At 37.4% G+C, this 19,434-nt stretch overlaps 1 protein-coding gene across 3 annotated transcripts; it reads left to right on the top strand.

Annotated features, from left to right (window-relative positions):
• Positions 1-251: 251 nt before the first annotated feature.
• Positions 252-17,636, top strand: LOC127852305 (uncharacterized). 3 transcript variants are annotated; one of them, XM_052386236.1, is made up of 8 exons: positions 256-446; positions 7,248-7,298; positions 7,741-7,912; positions 10,276-10,430; positions 10,923-10,955; positions 12,094-12,291; positions 17,089-17,170; positions 17,441-17,636. In XM_052386236.1, the coding sequence occupies exons 1-8, from the start codon at positions 389-391 to the stop codon at positions 17,502-17,504; spliced, it is 813 nt and encodes a 270-aa protein (XP_052242196.1). In that variant the 5' UTR covers positions 256-388; the 3' UTR covers positions 17,505-17,636. The 3 variants fall into 3 exon arrangements, with proteins under 3 accessions (XP_052242197.1, XP_052242198.1, XP_052242196.1); XM_052386237.1 differs by lacking the exon at positions 10,923-10,955 and having other exon boundaries at positions 252-446; XM_052386238.1 differs by lacking the exon at positions 12,094-12,291 and having other exon boundaries at positions 253-446.
• The last annotated feature ends 1,798 nt before the right edge of the window (positions 17,637-19,434 follow it).

Raw genomic sequence — 19,434 nt, 5'->3', positions numbered from 1 at the left:
CTTCAAACAGTAAAAAAAAACAAATAAAACTATCGAAAATTGTCATTGTTTTACTATGAAATAATGCCGTTTTTATATAAGTCGAAATTCTCGTATGTATTTTTATTTCTAAATGGCAAATAAATTGCGGAAAACCATAGAATATTTAAATCGATAACCTATAGAAACCAACAGTAATCCTGTTTATATACAAACGTTTAACATGTTATAACCGTAACACGTTAATCTGTTTAAAAGATAATATAATCGACCGCTAAGCGTCGTGTACCCTTAATATGGGTTATCCTACCTCTTAAGCGCAGGTATTTATAAAAGCGATATTAAACAGGTGCAAAAGGAGTCAAACTATAATGAAAGTGGTTATGATTTGATATTATTGAGGGACGAAATGCCACACGGACTCGACTTGTTTTACACATCTCTGCTCTTTACAGTTCTGGTAACGGGTAAGTCCTGAAAGTAATAAATCATGTTAAATACAAATTGTTATGAGGTGTTTTAATTTACATAATGTCTAACTTATTTAAGAACAATCACTTTATACAATTAATTTTATCAATGTTACATCTGTCGGTGTGTACAAATTTCTTGGTAATATGTTTTTAATATCTATTTATATCATTTATTGAGGTCTTTACAATTTATAATGAGTTGTCATTCCATCGGTCGCATTCTAGTTGCGTTACTTGTAGTTTTTTTTTGTAATATGTTATTTGCATTAGCGTTGGTAACATAACATTTTACTCAAAGGTCGACTACGGGGAATAAGATATGTACAAATATATCGGGTTGGAAACAATATAATATGTCGGCGATGTTGGCTGTAATCAGTCGGTGACATTATAATTTTAATAATGTATTACATTGTCCTCCATAGCACCGACTTGCGCTCTTAAAGATACTGAACCATGTAAAACTACTTCCAATGAATAAGTTTTTAATCATATAACGGCATCGGGTTGCGCTTACTTTGTTCAGCGACGACTGGCCGTTTTGCATGAACGCGATGTCTGATTCCCTAAATTTGTCTTCTTTCCATCTCTTATCCTATGCATTGACCATCAAATTCTCATGTTCGCCTCGCATGCGTCATCTGACCATCGGTTGGTCACTCGGAGGTGCGTGTTACCATTTTATGTGTGTCAAAACTGTTCAATCGCCTATTTTCATAATCTTAGTTTCAAAGTTGGTAAACACCGACATCATATTGCGATGTGCTTTAAAAAGATCGGTTTGGGTGAAAAGGCTCAAAACTAGACAATATTTCCACTGCATATACCTGTCCAATAAATACCCTTGAACAATATTATCTTTTGATAACCGACAGGTCGTCTAAAACATTTGAAAGGCATATTGCTTGTCATTTTAAAGATAAAAATAAATTGTTCAATAATTGATAAAATCATGTTCTTATCGGATACACCTTGGTAATGAAATTCAGAAAGATCTCTTGAATCTCTTGATACAATATGTCATTTCATTTACGATAACTGCTACAAAAACTATTGACTGGCACCGTAATAAGCTTGAAAGAGGTTCGACATATGGAACACAATTTTTTTTTATCTAGACGCCATGCAATTGCTTTATTTAAATGACGAGTGTCCAATAGCGTATAATTGTGTAAGGATGTGAGGATAAATGCAACTGCACAACATTCTTGCTGGTACACTTTTAGACTTGGTGTTTCCGTTACAGGCCTGTCTGATGAGGGTACCTTCTTGCTGGTACCATGTTAGACTTGGTGTTTCCGTTACAGGCCTGTCTGATGATGGTACCTTTTTGCTGGTACCCTTTTAGACTTGGTGTTTCCGTTACAGGCCTGTCTGATGAGGGTACCTTCTTGCTGGTACCATGTTAGACTTGGTGTTTCCGTTACAGGCCTGTCTGATGATGGTACCTTTTTGCTGGAACCATTTTAGACTTGGTGTTTCCGTTACAGACCTGTCTGATGATGGTACCTTCTTGCTGGTACCATTTTAGACTTGATGTTTCCGTTACAGACCTGTCCGATGATGGTACCTTCTTGCTGGTACCATTTAGACTTGGTGTTTCCGTTACAGGCCTGTATAATGATGGTACCCTTTTAGACTTGGTGTTTCCGTTACAGGCCTGTCTGATGGGGGTACCTTCTTGCAGGTACCCATTTAGACTTGGTGTTTCCGTTACAGGCCTGTCTAATGTGGGTACCTTCTTGCTGGTGCCATTTTAGACTTGGTGTTTCCGTTACATGCCTGTCGGATAGGGGTTCCTTCTTGCTGGTATATTTTAGACTTGTTGTTTCCTATCAAGGCCTGTCTACTGGGGTACCTTCTTGCTGGTACCATTTAAGACCTTAAATGGTTCAGGCCTGTCTTCACGCGCAACTTGTCTATGTAACAAAGCGATGTTATGCAATCAGTTTCTTAACATGTAAGCAACAATATACATGTTAGTAAAGGTCGGTTACACCTTTTACATAGACAAAACTATTTGATGTTGGCAACGAAAGGAATTAAACTAGTACAAAATATGCTTCGAATTTCAAACGGAAAAACATCACAATATTGCGGTACATACATTATTACATCGCATATCCTGTACAGGTCCATTATTAAATTCTTGCAAAGTACGAACATTTGTATTTAACTCCCACAAGTGCAATTGGTTTATCCTCGGAATTGAATCTCGCCTGGACGATATTGCTCCACCCACTTAGTCGCATGGCTTAGCCGTAAGAAAACCCAGACAAGCTAACACCAAAGTGGCTTCTTTGCATATAGATTGCCTATTCCGGATGATTTTTATGGACTTTTTTCACCCCATATAACACTGGTAACAGGGGTTTGTGACCTATTTTTATTATGCAAATGCAAAAAAAAAATTAGTTAATACAGAACATAAGCTATGTATAACGGGTATTTCGGTACTTTAAACACGCTTACCGAACTCTAACATGTTACTACGTGTAATGGTGGTATTAGTAATAAATTAACACATCTTCACTGGTATTTACCCATGCTATTTACTTAAATACTAACGAAACAGTTTGTCCACATGTATTTGATACGAATAGCGCTGTATAAGGTCACAATATACTAAATTATTTCCTACAAAAATTCAATGTGAAAGCAATAACTTTAACAAAAAATAAAGTCAAACTTTTGCGCATAGACATCCCCATAACCATAAATTTTCTTAAAGAGCATTCCAAGCCGCAATGATTTAAACAATAAAAAAGGGCGGGGGGGTCATACGTTATGCAAGAAAGAACTCGACGCGAATCAGCGGTCACTGTTTTATGGCCATCTATTTACCGGCTTCGTACCAGTTGAGAAGGGTCTCCCGCCATCTGTCAAAGTCTCATGTAGTCTCCAACCTTCAAGAAAAATAGTGAATTTCTGTTAAACATCAATGTTTTCCTTACCTCATGCACAAAGAAACATTCTAAAATAAAGCCATGGCAAGTGCCCCTACAGAGAATTGTGTCTTCTTATAAATGATGTTCATGTTTTTAGAGAGTATAGCATTGCACTCCAAAATATTTTAGTATATTGTAACCTAAAGGAGAAATTTATTTTGATTAAAATGTGTTTTTCGTGCATATTATTATCTTCCTATGCATATTGCAGCAAAATATAGTTTGGCTGGATTATCTGTCCATTTGGCCATTTTGTATCATATATCACACGCGGGTGTTTTCGGTCCGAAGAAGGCAATTTTAGGCCTGTTAAAGTTTAAATGTCCCTTTAAGATTTAAAGTTGTTGTGTTCAATATATGCAACAAAATACCAAAACAAACCAAATGGACAGGCACGTGGAGCTTATGCGGGGTGGCGAAAGAATGAATTTGTTAGATATTTTCACTCAAAGCAATTTTGATAATGCCTTTTTTGTTCTTTTTTTAAATCACCCCAAACATGTCAATTTCAAAGCAAAAAAAATCCAATTTCATCACAGACAATAAGCGAATTGGTGAAAATGAGAGATCAAAGATACTTTGAAGTTTAGAAATCAATAAGCTTCCAATAACTTGTTGTTTCGCACCAAGAAAAGTGTGAAATCTTGAAAGCGCCTTGTTGCTCGGAGCCAATTTGTTTACCAGCCGCCAATTATATATTCTAGCATATAATGTCATGGGTGCCTTTAAACTGCAGAAGATGGTCAATATGCACTGCCAGCTCTCATTAAGAGGTTAAAGAGAATACAAAATTTCATATTTTGGCACAAAATAAGTACTTTTGACTATTTTTATGGTGGCAATCTGGTCAAAATGGGGCTTCATAACCGAGTCAAAGACAAAAATGCTCATTTTGGGGGTTTAGAATGGAAGGAAAGGTTAAAATGAACAAGACACACACATGTAGGAAAGCATTATAAGCTTAGAAATGAGGTTTCATGTTGTAACAGGGGCAGAAAGGCAGCTCAGATCAATGCAAGCTTCCTGAAAGGGGTTTCTGGTACTTCTTCTGAGGACACAGCTTCCCGCAGAATTCTCAACACAACAAATATCATTGATCCATGTCACCTTTCTATGCAAAGACAAGCGAATAAGGTCAATACTTGCCTTAAATCACTGAATTAGAGAAGAATGTACCAAATAAAAAACAAAACTGGTTGCTGAAATGCCAAATTTTGGCAAAAAGATCCCTCTAAGGTAAATGATGAAGGGGACACTTGCTACAACAATCCTATGTTTAAGTCGGACGCCACATCCTTTCAAGCCGGGACCATGACTGTAAGCATATTGTGAGAAAACAATACCAAACACAATCTTATTGTAGGGTAACAAGTAGCATATCAACTCAGATGTACTGCATACATGCTTAGGAACAAGGATAAACCTGTTAAATGCTAACTTCCGCTGCCAACAAAGCACGAGCTTTACGTGTCAGGACGCGGAGCTATCAATACAAACTGCACGGGGAATTGCACGACGGCAAGGATTTGAGTGACCACAAACCTTATTATGACAGTATTTCACACCTTAAGCATCATAACTATGCTTATTTGCTTGTGTACATGATAATAATTTAGTATTATTACCTGTTTTGCCATCAACAAACCTTCTCCAGTTGCCCTCGGCTAAGTCCCAGACATTTCTCTACCTGAAAAGGTCAAAATACCCAATAGAAATAGGTATAAAATGAAAAAAAAATGCATTTATGTATTTTATGTGTATTTCTATGAATAATAGCAAGTGATAAAGCTTGTTATGTTCATGATTGAACTCAATATGAAAGCTGGCTCAGTTAAGCGTCTGCTGCACTGTCCAAACTGTAAAAATGTCCGCCATTCCATGTCGGTGAATTCTGACTTAATGTTGCACATTAACGCTACACGGTCAACCAAAATGCCTTTGAATTTAAGTCGGAAAGCAATTTAGCCCTTATTCGGCTAGATCTATATAAGGGTGGAAGGTCAACTTGAAAAACAACTATTCCAGGTCAAATAATCTGAATTCATGCATTTAATGCACTTATATTCTTCTCTTTTGCTAAGAAATAACCAAAAATCAGCTTTCCCAGTCATATTTTGCACTTGCAGATGATATCTCATTTTTACCTAAAGTTAGTTTAGGTCACAATATACTAAAAGATTTCCTACACAAATTCAATGTGAAAGCAATAACTTAAACAAAAAATAAAGTCAAACTTTTGCGCATAGACATTCCCATAACCATAAATTTTCTTAAAGAGCATTCCAAGCCGCAATGATTTAAACAATCAAAAAGGGGGGTCATATGTTATGCAAGAAAGAACTCGACGCGAATCAGCGGTCACTGTTTTATGGCCATCTATTTACCGGCTTCGTACCAGTTGAGAAGGGTTTCCCGCCATCTGTTAAAGTCTCATGTAGTCTCCAACCTTCAAGCAAACGAGTGAATTTCTGTTAAACATTAATGTTTTCCCTACCACATGCACAAAGAAACATTCTAAAATAAAGCCATGGCAAGTGCCCCTACAGAGAATTGTGTCTTCTTATAAATGATGTTCATGTTTTTTAAGAGTATAGCACTCCAAAATATTTTAGTGTATTGTAACCATAACTGGAATTTCGCGTGTCTAGAGAATGGCGGACATGCCGTTGGCAACCGGCGCGCACGATTTATTGATCGCTGATTAGTCGATTGAGATTTAGATAAGAATCTGATTGACAGTTGGCGAGATGTCAATTTTGTTATTTATTTTATCGACGAAAAATGGACGAAAACCCAGTCATCATGTTTTCCGCGTTATCAAACATAAGAATACCTTTATCGCATAAATATGAATGATACACTTCGAATCAGTGCTCACGACGTAATCTTAAACATATTGATTATCTGATATAAGTGAAGTGTTTCTTTAAAATCGGAATATTTCTTAACTCTACAGCTCATGCAATCTTTAGTTGAATAATAACCTAATAAGGATTGTCTTCTGCGAAAAAGAATAGATTTAAAACCCATAGAAAGTTATTGGCTGAATTTCAAATACAAATATCAGCGTCGGTTACGTCAGCATTTGAAGCATACAGATACCGCTTACCACCGCATTCAGCTTAAATCAAATGCGCTTGCAAAGTATATGTATCAATGCATTACAGAAACGTATATAAATATTCATGTGAAGTAAAGAAGTAAATACAATAATATATCATACACTTTAGATTCTCTTGTTAAACCCAAATTAGTAATCATAATTTTGTGCTAGCTAAAACATATTTCTCACCACACTTACGTATCAAATCATGGTAAAATTCTATGATTTATTTTCAAACGAAGCGACGGAAGAAGGAAGAATATGACAGAATATTTCGCGCAAAGTATGGTCCCTAAGTAATATATCATGTTCACTTTAAACTTCTTATTGAAACAATCAAGAGGACCACAGTCCCTACACGTATGGACCAAGACAATATATAGTGTCAATTATAAGAAATCAAAACTTCAGAAATTGTCTTGAGCATTTATCTTTGTCCAACATATAATAATTTTCACTTAACTTTAGAAAAGTGATAAGCTTTGTTGGATGGCATGTTGCGTGTAAAAATCCCAATACCTAGGTTCTAGATCAATGTCCACATTTAATGTTGTAAAAGTGCATTCATTTCAAATATATATTATGAAATAAAAAACATTCGTTAACAGCAATGTTCAGGTAATCTAGCTTAAATATTTCGCTTGATCTAGTCTTAAGTTTACAGTTTTAAAGTAAATATTTTATATTATATATTACTGAACGGCAGTTCATATTCATCTTGTACTTTGAACTTTACTTTTTCAGGAGTGGTTTCCAGTTGCAATGAGAGTTCAAATACTACACACACAAAACAAGGTAACTAATTATAAGGAAATACGTAAACTGAACAAAAACATCTGAGAAAAGTGCATATTTCACTTAATTAACACATCACGTTTGAATTTATGTTACTTTTAAACATATGTAATATAAAGTATGCATTATTGTAATAGCATACAGACGAAAATAAATGCATGTTTACTGACGATAAGAAATACATGTTTATAAAAATGTTCTTTTAATTTAATTTGTCTGTACAAATTATGGTCATTTCATGGTGATGTTAAAGCATCATTAGTCTGATGCTTCTGATGAACAAGAAAATAAAGAAACACGTTTCCGGTTTGTTATTAACAAGTATATGAGCCAGATACATTTATCTCACGCTATGTGTGTCTTCACACGTGTTTACTTCATAAATTGGAATCTTTGAAGTTAAAATTATTTGCAATAAAGACGCATATGTCACTCTCGCCAGTTGCCCGGATGTGTTCCAACATTAACGTAACCGGCACACATGTTTATATCGATGCCGACGACGCCGGAAGCAGCAATCATTCGTCGGAATCTTCGTGCACGTGCACTGTGACCACGCAGGTCGGCAAACAGATGGAAGTCAAGTTGAATTTCAATGGAACCTTTAACCAAATGTAATAATTATTTACAATTTCACCCTCACCTGGTCCCGTATGCTCATTTCTATTGGCATGCTTCGTTACGATATTTTAAACAAAAAGGGTCGATTTATCTACGTCACTTGATACATTCAATACGTTTCGCAACCGAAAAACTATATCCTTTCAAAACAGACTAACGACCTTCGGATATGTATTCCGGATGTATCCGTATTTATGCATGCAACTTTTGTTTTTGATATTTTGTTGACGTTTTAATGTACAAATATTTTGACATTTGTGCTTAATACTTGTTTTAACATCTACCGAAGATCTTTAAACATGATATACGTAATTTTTGTGCGCCGACCCCATCATGCAGCCAATAGAATGTAACACATTGGTAATTATATTGGGTGTTGACATACACTCAGCTCGGGTAGTTGGCGTAGGGTCAAATTTTTTATACAATACATTTTCACACAGTAATTGCAGTTATGAAACCCGTCTCTACACACTATATTAGCTAACATTTATAAACGAATGAAATGGAGTTCATGTCTTATATTTAAATTGGACAATAAATAGGTTAGATTTAAATGTTACAATATCTACATACCTGTCAAGTCCCACGGTTTCGCCGTCAGTCTCACGGTTTTGGGCATGTAATGACGGTCTCACGCTGACTTAGTAATTTCTCACGCATTTCTTCAAAAACAAACAAAAATGAACAAAGTAATGTTTGGATTTCATAAAATTTCGTATAATTACTACCGAGACGGGCGGGCTTTTCTTAGTGGTTTCTAACCAAAATACAACATGTACCAGAAACTGTTTAACGGTGTTTATGTATCATTATCACTTCGTAACCGGTGTCTATGTAAACAAAAAAATCGGCTGCAAAATGCCAGCAAATGGCTCACCGGCGAAGAACAAAAGCGAAAAAAAGGGCTATTTTCAGAAAAAAATAGTCTTAATTTTGCTCAGGAAATAGCCCCAAAACGCACCAAAGACGATCTATGATCCAAAAATTGTATGGGGGAGGGGGGGGGGGGCATGCATGATCTGGTCTCACTCTCAGCCACTTAAGATCCTTGACAGGTATGATATCTATAACTTTTTTGGGCTTGGAATTCCATTGGCATACCAATATGTCGCGATGTTGCCACTCATTAAAGGCATTTTTTAAATGTAAACTCGCCGCCTGGAATCTAGGCAGCACTTGTATGGGTAGTATGAGCAACATACAATTATATATCCAACTGCGCAAAATAATACAACTTACGCAATATGGTGTACGTGTCACAGGTGGAAGTAACGTACCTTGGACAGTATTTTTTTTTAGGAGCACTTCTGTCTACGCCGCAGAACTAACTCTCTGTTAACGCAACGCAATTTGATTGGGTGTTGTGAAAATGTTAGTACATGCGCATTGCTAGTATTCTCTATATAACGATAAAAGCCGTTACCGAGAAAAAGTATCCGAATGTACAATACTCGATTCACACAGGCGATATTTTAGATTGTATGTTTCCCTTTAACTCTTTCCTATTGAAGCTGGTCCGAGACTAGTAACACACTAAACATCGCAGTGGCGAAGACAGGGTTCAGAAACTTGAATGTTTTTCTAAATGAACTTAGTTTCCTTTTGAATCAGGGCCACGTTGTGAGATTTCATGTCAATAATCCACCAGTACTTTCAGTGCTTTGATTAGGGGTAAGTGACTGACTGTGCGTTAACGGCTGGACAGATATTTATGAAGTTAACTTTTTTGGAAAGGTTGTCCAATTACCCATAGGAGGATCAAGGGATGCTTTGGATTAAAGCTATTTTTGACATTTTTGCGGCCCGCGAAGACAGGTCTATAATAGAGTCTAGTTAATGACCTTGTTATGATTCCAATATCAGAGGGTGGGTATTTTTTTCATGGCTCTTTGTCAATTTTTTTCTCATTAAACATGATTTAATACATTTATTTGAATATATTGGGCTCCTAAAAAAAATACTATCCAAGGTACGTTACTTCCACCTGTGGTACGTGTAAGAACAATAACATTAATAACGTCAACAATTCAAAACAACGTCTACTTTGTTCCAATGGAAAATGTCGAGATATTCCGAATTTGAAAATATGCAGATATACGTATTATTAGTTAGAAATATGTATAAAAAAAATACCGAAAAAAAACAACAATTTATTGTGTGCGATATGTATACACCATGTACTAAAACATGAATGTACACACACGTTTGTTGTTTCGTGCCTTGGAAGTTGGGTGGCTACAATGGAACATCATGCATTCAGCTGCACTGTTTCACAGTTTTTGACATGTACATATTGATGTGTGCTTCGGGCTAAACGTACTTTTCGTGTGATCATGTTTGTTCTTGCGTATAGATGCGGCACCACAATAGAATTCACAAGTATGGACCACATAAATGAAACACACTCGTGTAACAACGCCACGTTCAATGTAACCACGGACATGAACGTTGAATTACGGAAACCACAGGCACCATATCTGTCTACTTACTGCGTATCGTTAGATTTACGTAAGTACACACACATATTTTTGTTTGTGTAACTGTCACACAATATGGATTACTGCGTTATTAAAGGTACGCGTCAATAATTCTTGGATAATGAAGTTTAAAAAAATCAAATTTAGATGAGTTATTGTCTATTGCTCTATGTAATGGATTTATTCACAAGCTTACTTTTCTACAGTGTTAGTTAAACATACACAATATGCCTATATATTAGAGGGGCGATTCTGTTCACATTAATATTATCATACATGTTCCTTGTAATAAACCTGTACATCAGTGAGTGATTTTTTGTGTGGAATAAAGACCTTTCTCTATAAAAACTGCGAACATAAAAAATGGTGTTGGCTTTGGAAAAAAAGAGCAAATGTTCGTATACAATGAACATATTTAGTGTAGCCATTCAATAAATATGTTCTACATTAATGTTCTAACTATTTCATATACGTGTATTGAATCTTGCACATCATTGATGCGATTTTACTGCTTTTATTTCAGTTGATGTGAACATTACTAAAGAATCCGGTCAACGTCAGTACATATTCATATTTTAAGTAACTTATAAAGTGTTGAAAAAAAACAGTGTTAATGAAAGTTCAACGTGCGGATGGTGTTACTAAATAAATTATTGGAAATCATATTATTTGACGAAACTTTCGTCTGAGCTACTTTGCTTGAAAGTATTATAAGTATTATCTCTCTATCGATGGATGATCCACCGCAAACTGTATTCATTAAATTTTTCTCGGGACCACTTTGCCCTTTATTTATAATAATTGCATCTACTATTCACTGTCCTTGTCATCGTCTTTCTTTACAAATATTTCGCTATCCACATTTTTAGTCTCTTATCTCCCTTTGCCGGTGACCCAAACGCAGTCTTCTGTTTTAGTTACATAGCAGACAAGCCTAACAGTAACCGCGTGAATACCGGTACATCATTTCTAGGATATAAATGTAAACCGTTACCGAGCTAATCCATATCTCGAGATCGTTCCTCGTCGAGCCCTAAATTCACAAGTACCGTTATGGTGTGTGTATGTATTTCGAAGTTTTGTAGGTTTACATGCGCATTTTGCTGCCTTATGTGGGGATCCAGAGTATGCCCCTGCATTCCTGCCTAGTTAATTACTAGACACACTTACATTGGGACGAATTAAAGCTCCCATTTCCAGCGATTTATATTTTCCTGAAATATATTAACGTTAAGTGTTGTCTTTGGCTTTGGGGAGGGGAGAACGGAACACCGAGGGCAAACCCGAACTGTCCGGTACGGTGACCACCTACCAAGCGCACATGCGCCTTGAGCGTGGATTGAACCCGAGTTGCCTAGTTGACAAGCGCGTGTACCAACCACTGCCGTAACTGGACAGCAACTGCCGTTTTTCAAAACATCACGCTCTTGTATAATCTCGGCGAGTTATTGTGCTATGAATATCAAATTGAACGCCCGTTATCATAACTGAGCGTTTAGTAGATTCTTTTCAAAACAACTGTTTCACTCAGTATAATTGTGTATGCTTGTTTGGCTGAATGGGCTTGCGAATCAAATTTAAAGTTATAAAACACTATGTTTATACAATAGTTGGTTCCAGTACCAAAGTAGAAACCTTGCTCACTGCTTTCGATGTTGAAATGATTCAAACTGTCTCCTGGTTTTTGTACGCAGAGCAATCGACACCTCTGATCACAGTCATGTGCACAGAGAGCAAATCTGACGCTCAAACGACAACAGCCGCTCAAAGAACAACATTCAGTCCAACAACAATAGCCACTCCAACAACAACAACAACGAGTCAAACAGTAACGACAATCGTAAAAACCGACACGTCAGTTCATTCCCCTGACCAAACGCTGCTAGTGTTATGTAAGTACACGGCTCTAAGAAATAATCAAATACATATCAAATAATTTTTTAATTTAATGCACCCCCCACCGCCAGCTGCTGCCCTCCCAAAACCCCTTAAAATTGTATTATTATTATTATTATATAGGGACGATTGAACTTTACCGGTACGCAACACTTAACATCAAACAGCGTACCCTAACCCTAACCCTTAACACCTAACACATAACAACTAACGCAACACCTCATAATCCTTTTATCCTATATATTTCTTTAGTATCGGGGGCTACCGCCCCAAATCCCCGCTTTGTCGATGGTGGTAAACAACTGCGCACCGGTAAAGTTCAATCTAGCCATTAAATTTGCCGTAGCTTTCGACCTCTCGGTCTTCTTTAGCGGCATTTATTTGTGAAGCATATCATGCTTAGCGGAAGTGACGTTATATTATAAAACGTTAGATTGCGCGCCATTTTTATTAGTATTTTGTGTTTAGTCCATATGGTTTGAACGTCCTCAATTTACGCTTCCAAAGTTGTTCGATGGTCTTCCGGTACTCGTCTGATCCATTTAATTTTTCGAGTCCCATGACCCGGAAGTCCGCGACGCTGTGGCCGTTCGTGTAAAAGTGCTCGGCAACCGGGTCATTGTGTCGAGTCCGTATCCGGGACAGGTTAAGGAGATGTCGCTGGTACAGGGTATCTCCCGTTTCCCCTACGTATACAAAGATCTTACATCGTTCGAAGTGTACAGCGTAGACTACATTGGTGGATTTGCAGGTGACCTCGTTCCGCACATTGTAGCTTTTGTCGGTGGTATCGCTGAACTTTTCGGCCTCCATCATGTACGGACAGATTGCGCACCTCTGCGCCCCACAAGGTCCGCTCCTGTTTGGAACCCGGAAAAACATTTGGTTGTGTTTTTTATGAACCAATATGTCTTCCAGGTTGCAGTCTCTTCTGAATGCTGCTAACGGGGGTTCAGGAAATACATTTTTCATACGATCGGAAGTGTGGAGTGTGGGCAGGTGTTTCCGGAGGATATGGCCGACATTTGGTAGCGCTCTGGAGAAAGTGATAACGAGCGGTACCCTGTAAGTAATTTTTGAAGACACCTTTGTACGCAGCAGATCTTCTCGCTTCTTGCTATCAACTTTCTTCAGTTCTGTCTCGACGAATCGGCCATTGTATCCTCGCTGCAGTAGTTGTTCTTTGATCTCATCTCTGTGTTTTTTGTAGTCTGTCTCTTCCGAACATATTCGTTTCAGCCTCACACCTTAGCCGTACGGAATGGCCTCTGTCGTAGACTCGGTATGAGACGAGTCCTTGTGCAGGTAGGGGTGCCTATCTGTTGGTTTGGTGTATAAGTCTGAAACCAGCCTTCCTGTTCGAATTGACGTCATAGTGTCTAGGAATTCGAGCTGCTCTGTTGAGTAGCGGAGCTCGAGCTGTATCCGTGGATGGATTGTATTTGTAAACGCGTGGAATGTCTTTAGTGCCTCCAAACCATGTGTCCACAAGCCCCAAACATCATCAACGAACCGGAAGTAAGCTATTGGATGTTTATTTGATTTCGAAAATAATTCTTTCTCCCAGGCTCCCATGTAGTTCGACGCGTAGTTCATACCTAAGTGCGATCCTATGGCAGTTCCTTCATTTTGCATGTAGTGGTCTCCATTGAATGAAATGGTGTTGTTATTTAGGACAGTGTCCATCATTATGATCATGTCGTTGTTTGGTACTTCCGGTTGCACTCGCCGATTGAGAGCTTCAGTTACTGCAGCACGGGCCTCTTCTCTTGGTACGCTGGGGTAAAGAGCCTTCACATCCAAACAATATATGATGGTACCGTCTGGTAACGGCTGCTGTATCTGTGCTATTTTGTTTAGAAAGTCGGTTGTGTCTCTCACATACGACGGAAGTGACGTCACATGATCGCGCAGTTCATTCTCCACTATTTCCGCCATCTTCTCTGTCGGGTGATTACGGCCGTTTACAATAGTGCGGAGAGGCATTCCAGGTTTATGAAGCTTCGGGTTGCCCTAAAGCTTACCGGATGTTCCACCGCTGCTGGTGAGATACCCTCTAAGGCCACTGTCGATCGACCCCTTCTTGTAAAGAGTGTCGGTCACTTTTTTCACTTTGTTTTCCACAATTCTTGTTCTATCATCCGTCACGTCGACGTTTGTGTCACTGTCCGACATTTCACACTTCAGCTTTTTGACATAGTCTTCCCTGTCCATTATCACTATCCCCGACCCCTTGTCGGCAGGCCGAATAACGATGTTGTCGTCGTGGAGTAATTCTTTGATTGCCTGTTCTTCCGATTTACTTAGATTATATTTAAATTTTCGTTTTAATCCGCAAATGATATCGTCTTTGACCGCTTGTATATATGTGTCCAGCCATTTGTCGCGGCCAGCCTTTGGAGTCCACGTCGAGGTCTTCTTTTTGTATTGATGCTCATCTTCCCTGGTTCTACGTTCAGCGTCTTCTGCATAGAAAGATTCTTTTAAGCGCATACGGCGTTCCCACGCTGACAAGTCTGTAAGTAATTTCCCTTTGTCTATTGTTTTTCTAGTCGGTATGAACTTCAGTCCTTTCGACAGCAGGGATATTTGAGCATCAGTTAACGTCTTCTTTGACAGGTTGGTAACAACACTCATTATGTTTTCGTCATGTTTCGTCTTTGTTTTTGCCATGCACCGTGTGGTCTGCATTTCCTCCGAGGAGAGTGTTGTTTCTTTTGTAATCACGGACGTAGGTCTTTCATGCTGCCGAATAAAGTCAAAGTGCTGGTTTTAAAGCCGCATACAAATGAACTTCCGATTTGGCGATTCTCTTTCGACAGGAAATCGGAGCCAACTAAAGCATCCATTGCTGTATTGTTTCACGTATATGTCTACGTCGTATAATGTTGAAGCCGCTAATATTTCCGCCTCTGTAGCCCAAGAGCGAGAGTTGCCATCGCTTTGTTTCATGCAGCTTATGTGTAGACCGTGATCACCATCAATATAGTTTTTGTAAATGGATTCATTGTCCAGCATGTGATTAGTTACAGAAGTTCTTACAAGTTCATGTTTCTCGGGATCATCGAATATTCCTGCCGCAATACACCGGAAAAAGCAGCTTCCATCTTTTTCAATCAAAAGAAGACACATAAACATATACATATAGTTTGAAAAAAAAGTGTTTGCTTTGTTTTTGTGTATCACAAATTGACAATTGACAATTACAGCTGAGGGAGGGGGGGGGGCAGCTAATGCGATTGGAAACACATCTTTGTATTTGTTTCATTTGTTCTAAAATAGGAAACTGAGTATAACTATAATTTTCAAACAATATTTCGTCCTTACTTCTCAAACAAAAACTTGTATAATTCATATATGTTACCTAAATTTGACACAAATATAGCGTATGTTTGTTGTCAAGTAAACTGACTTACTGTAAAAAGAAGGCACCAATTATCATTTTTCGAATATATTTAATATTTAAATAGGAACAAAACATACGTTTGAAAATATCTGGATGTATCATTCTGGTGTTATTGTGTTAAAGCCATTAACTAATCAAACATTTAGGGATTATCGTTATAAGCCTGCCACAACAAGCAATTGTTCTCTTTGATTATCATCTTCATTTAAGCACACCAGAGCAAATGAAAATAAGTTAAATACATCCGCATCGAAGAAACGGAAACTGGAAAACGCGCATAGGAAATGCTTTCATATACTTAGTGAATAAGGAATATAATTCACTTATCGATATAACACGTTCCTTTTAGTTGCAAATGTTTATTAATTTCAGTAAGAATTTACATGTAGTTTTTTAATATACGTGTTTTTGTTTGACTATTATTCTGAACTTGAAAGAAAAAAAAAGCATTTACCATTTTCAAAAGTCAATTGTAATATTCGCATTGTAAGTAGTTATTTGGTGTTAAAGGGATCTTTTCACGCTTTGATAAATTGACAAAATTGAAAAAAGTTGTTTCAGATTCGTAAGTTTTCGTTTTAGTTATGATATTTGTGAGGAAACAGTAATACTGAACATTAACCATGCTCTAATATAGCCATTATATGCATCTTTTGACGATTTTAAAACCTAAAAATTATAAAGCGTTGCAACGCGAAACGATTGAATAATTTGGAGAGTTCTGTTTTTGTCGTTAAATTTTGTGAAACTACGAAGATTGCTTATATAAGGTATAAAATACGTCAAGAATGTGTACTCGGCGGAATAGCTCAGTAGGCTAAAGCGTTTTTACTTCAGGACTCTGGCAGGACTCCAGGGGTCACTGGTTCGAAACCTGCTCCGGGCAATGTTCTTTTCCTTTTTTTATTTTTTGCCTTGATTTTTTACTGGAGCTTTTACGATCCAATGTTTACATTTATCAATATAAAGCATTTAATGAATAAGTTTAAAAAATGCCAAAATCTGTGAAAAGGCCCCTTTAAAAGATGAATATGGGCTGTGCAATGTATTTATGATAATCTAATTTATATTTTACTGATGTGTCTCTGTCTTCTTCCTTGTATTATATGAGCCTTGTTCTGGGAAAACTGGACTTAAAGCATGTATGCAATCCGCACAGGCTAATCAGGGACGAGACTTTAGGCTTAACTGGATTTTCGCTAAGAACAGACTTTTTTGACCGAATAAATAAAATAAAAGCGACCACTTTCGTCCCTGATTAGCTAATCTGGAACGATATTTACACACATGCCACAAGCCCCAGTTTTCGGACAACGCGGTTGATATTTAAGATAGCAATGTGACTTTTAGTGGTTTTACCATAATGAAATACACTTTTTGTTTTAAGTTGCTGTCGTTGTGTTCATATGCGTGTCTGCACTCGTCGTGCTATGTGCTTGTTCAAAGAAAATTGAAGACAACAAGAAGAAGTAAATATAATTCAAGAATTATATACGAATCCGTGTTTTTTTTCGGACATATGTAACTATTTGATTGGCGGTATGCTGTATATTGTGTGTATCAGGGCTGATAAAAGAGCCAATATGCGTAATTATTTTTAAAATTCTTATATAAGATCGTTCGATACCATTGTGTTTGGTAGAAAAGCAAAGACAGATATATATTCACTTACCTTTGCGTAAAATGTTTTGCAATAAATAGTGCTGTTCGTATTTACTAGTTTTATCCTTTGTTTTCAGACGTGACGATCTCAAGCGCAAGACAGACAAGTTTGGATCTGTTATAATACGTAACAATACATAGATTCTGCTTATAGTTATACTGTACTAAGTATTTTATTCTTCTATGTCAAGGCAACCCAAGTGTAACGTTCAAGATTTCCTCTCAGAAGTGCTACAGTTTTTAAGTTATTTCAATAAAACAAAACAAAATGTGTGTTTTTAATATTTGTCTTCAGTTATATGAACACATATTGTACTCTTTATTCAGCATACTTTCTCATATTATCGTTTGAATGCGTACGAAAATCACGTTTGCATAAAAATTGTGTTAAATACCAGTTTTAGACCCTTCTTTTTTGTGCATGTTTACATTTAAGCACAATATGATACCTATTGACTTTTTGCAATTGCACGTTTTCCGTGTAATATACATGAGTGTTTGTTTATTACGATAAAAAAAGGTTAAAGGTTAAATATAAAGTGAAACAATGAACTTCTATGTGGCAGACGTCCCAGGAAACCACCGATTCATTAAAAAAATAATTTCATATCATACCATCCGAAACACCAAAACACCGTATAAAGCTGCCGTGGTGAAACATCGTTCAATGCACAATGCCCTGAAACTATATACAACACCAGGAAAGATACGCCGTTTGAGCCGTCGTGGTTACACATTAAAATCCAGAGGGCGACAATGCGATAGTATGATGGCGACAATGCGATAGTTCGATGACGACAGTGCGACAATACGATGTCGACAGTCCGATGGCGAAAATGTGATAATACGATGACGACAGTACGATAACGCGATAGTACGATGGTGATAATACGATGACGACAGTGCGACAATACGATGGCGACAGTGCGATACTACGATGGCGATAGTGCGATAATACGATGACGACAGTGCGTCAATACGATGGTGACAGTGCGATAGTACGATGGCGACAATGCGATAATACTATGACGACAGTGCGACAATACGATGGCGACCTTGCGATAGTGCGATGGCGACAATGCTATAATACGATGACGACAGTACGATAGTACGATGGCGACAATGCGATGATACGATGGCGACTGTACGATATGACTATCGCATTGTCGCCATCGTACTATCGCACTGTCGCCAACTCGCCTTCGTTTTGTCGCATTATCGTCATCGCACTATCGCGTTGTCGCATTGTCGCCATCGTACTATCGCATTATCGCCATCGTATTATCGCATTGTCGCCATCGTACTATCGCATTGTCGCCATCGTACTATTGCATTGTCGCCCTCTGGATTTTAATGTGTAACCACGATGGCCCTAACGGTATTCTGTAAAAAGATGGAACATATTTAACATTAATAATCCAGAGCGTCGTGTGGTGCCATAAAGCAAAGAAGACTAGTTCTGGCAAGATTACCAAATAAAAAGTAATAATACCACACGTTTGATAGCCAATGCTGATTCAACAGTACCATGGGTCTTTGAAATTAAACACTTACTAGCAAAACGTGTCATAAACATCATGAGTAAAATACCCCCATCATATAGTTGTATTATTAATTCAATGTTATATAGTATTTGCATAGAGCTGAACGTACTAAGTGTCTGCGCTGGGTTGTTTATACAGCTTGGTTGCTATCGCGCTCTGTATTATATTTACGTTGTGCTTGGCCATTTAATCATAATAATTTAGTACCTATCCATACGCTTGATCTAAGTTATGTCCCACATGTGGCCTCAAACTCACTATTATGTTCCATTAATGATTTCTTGTGATTTTTTCTAAACTTTTCAAAAAAAATCTGGATCATACCGGTACCAATCTCAACAGTTTAGGGTAAAGTTTAAAGAATGTTAATTGCACCAGAAAGGTACGGATCTGGTGCTCTGGTCTGCATATTACCATTAAGTAGTTAAATAGAAATAGCGTTCAAATGTATTGTCTTTTCTTGCAATTTAATTTTAAGTGTAAAGCTAAGAGGATAATGCTTATGCATGCACACTTAAATGTTTAAT

This window comes from Dreissena polymorpha, chromosome 12, assembly GCF_020536995.1.
Source record: "Dreissena polymorpha isolate Duluth1 chromosome 12, UMN_Dpol_1.0, whole genome shotgun sequence".
Lineage (NCBI taxonomy): Eukaryota > Metazoa > Mollusca > Bivalvia > Myida > Dreissenidae > Dreissena > Dreissena polymorpha.
Note: the sequence above shows the minus strand (reverse complement) of the source record. Positions and strands in the feature narration are given on the sequence as shown.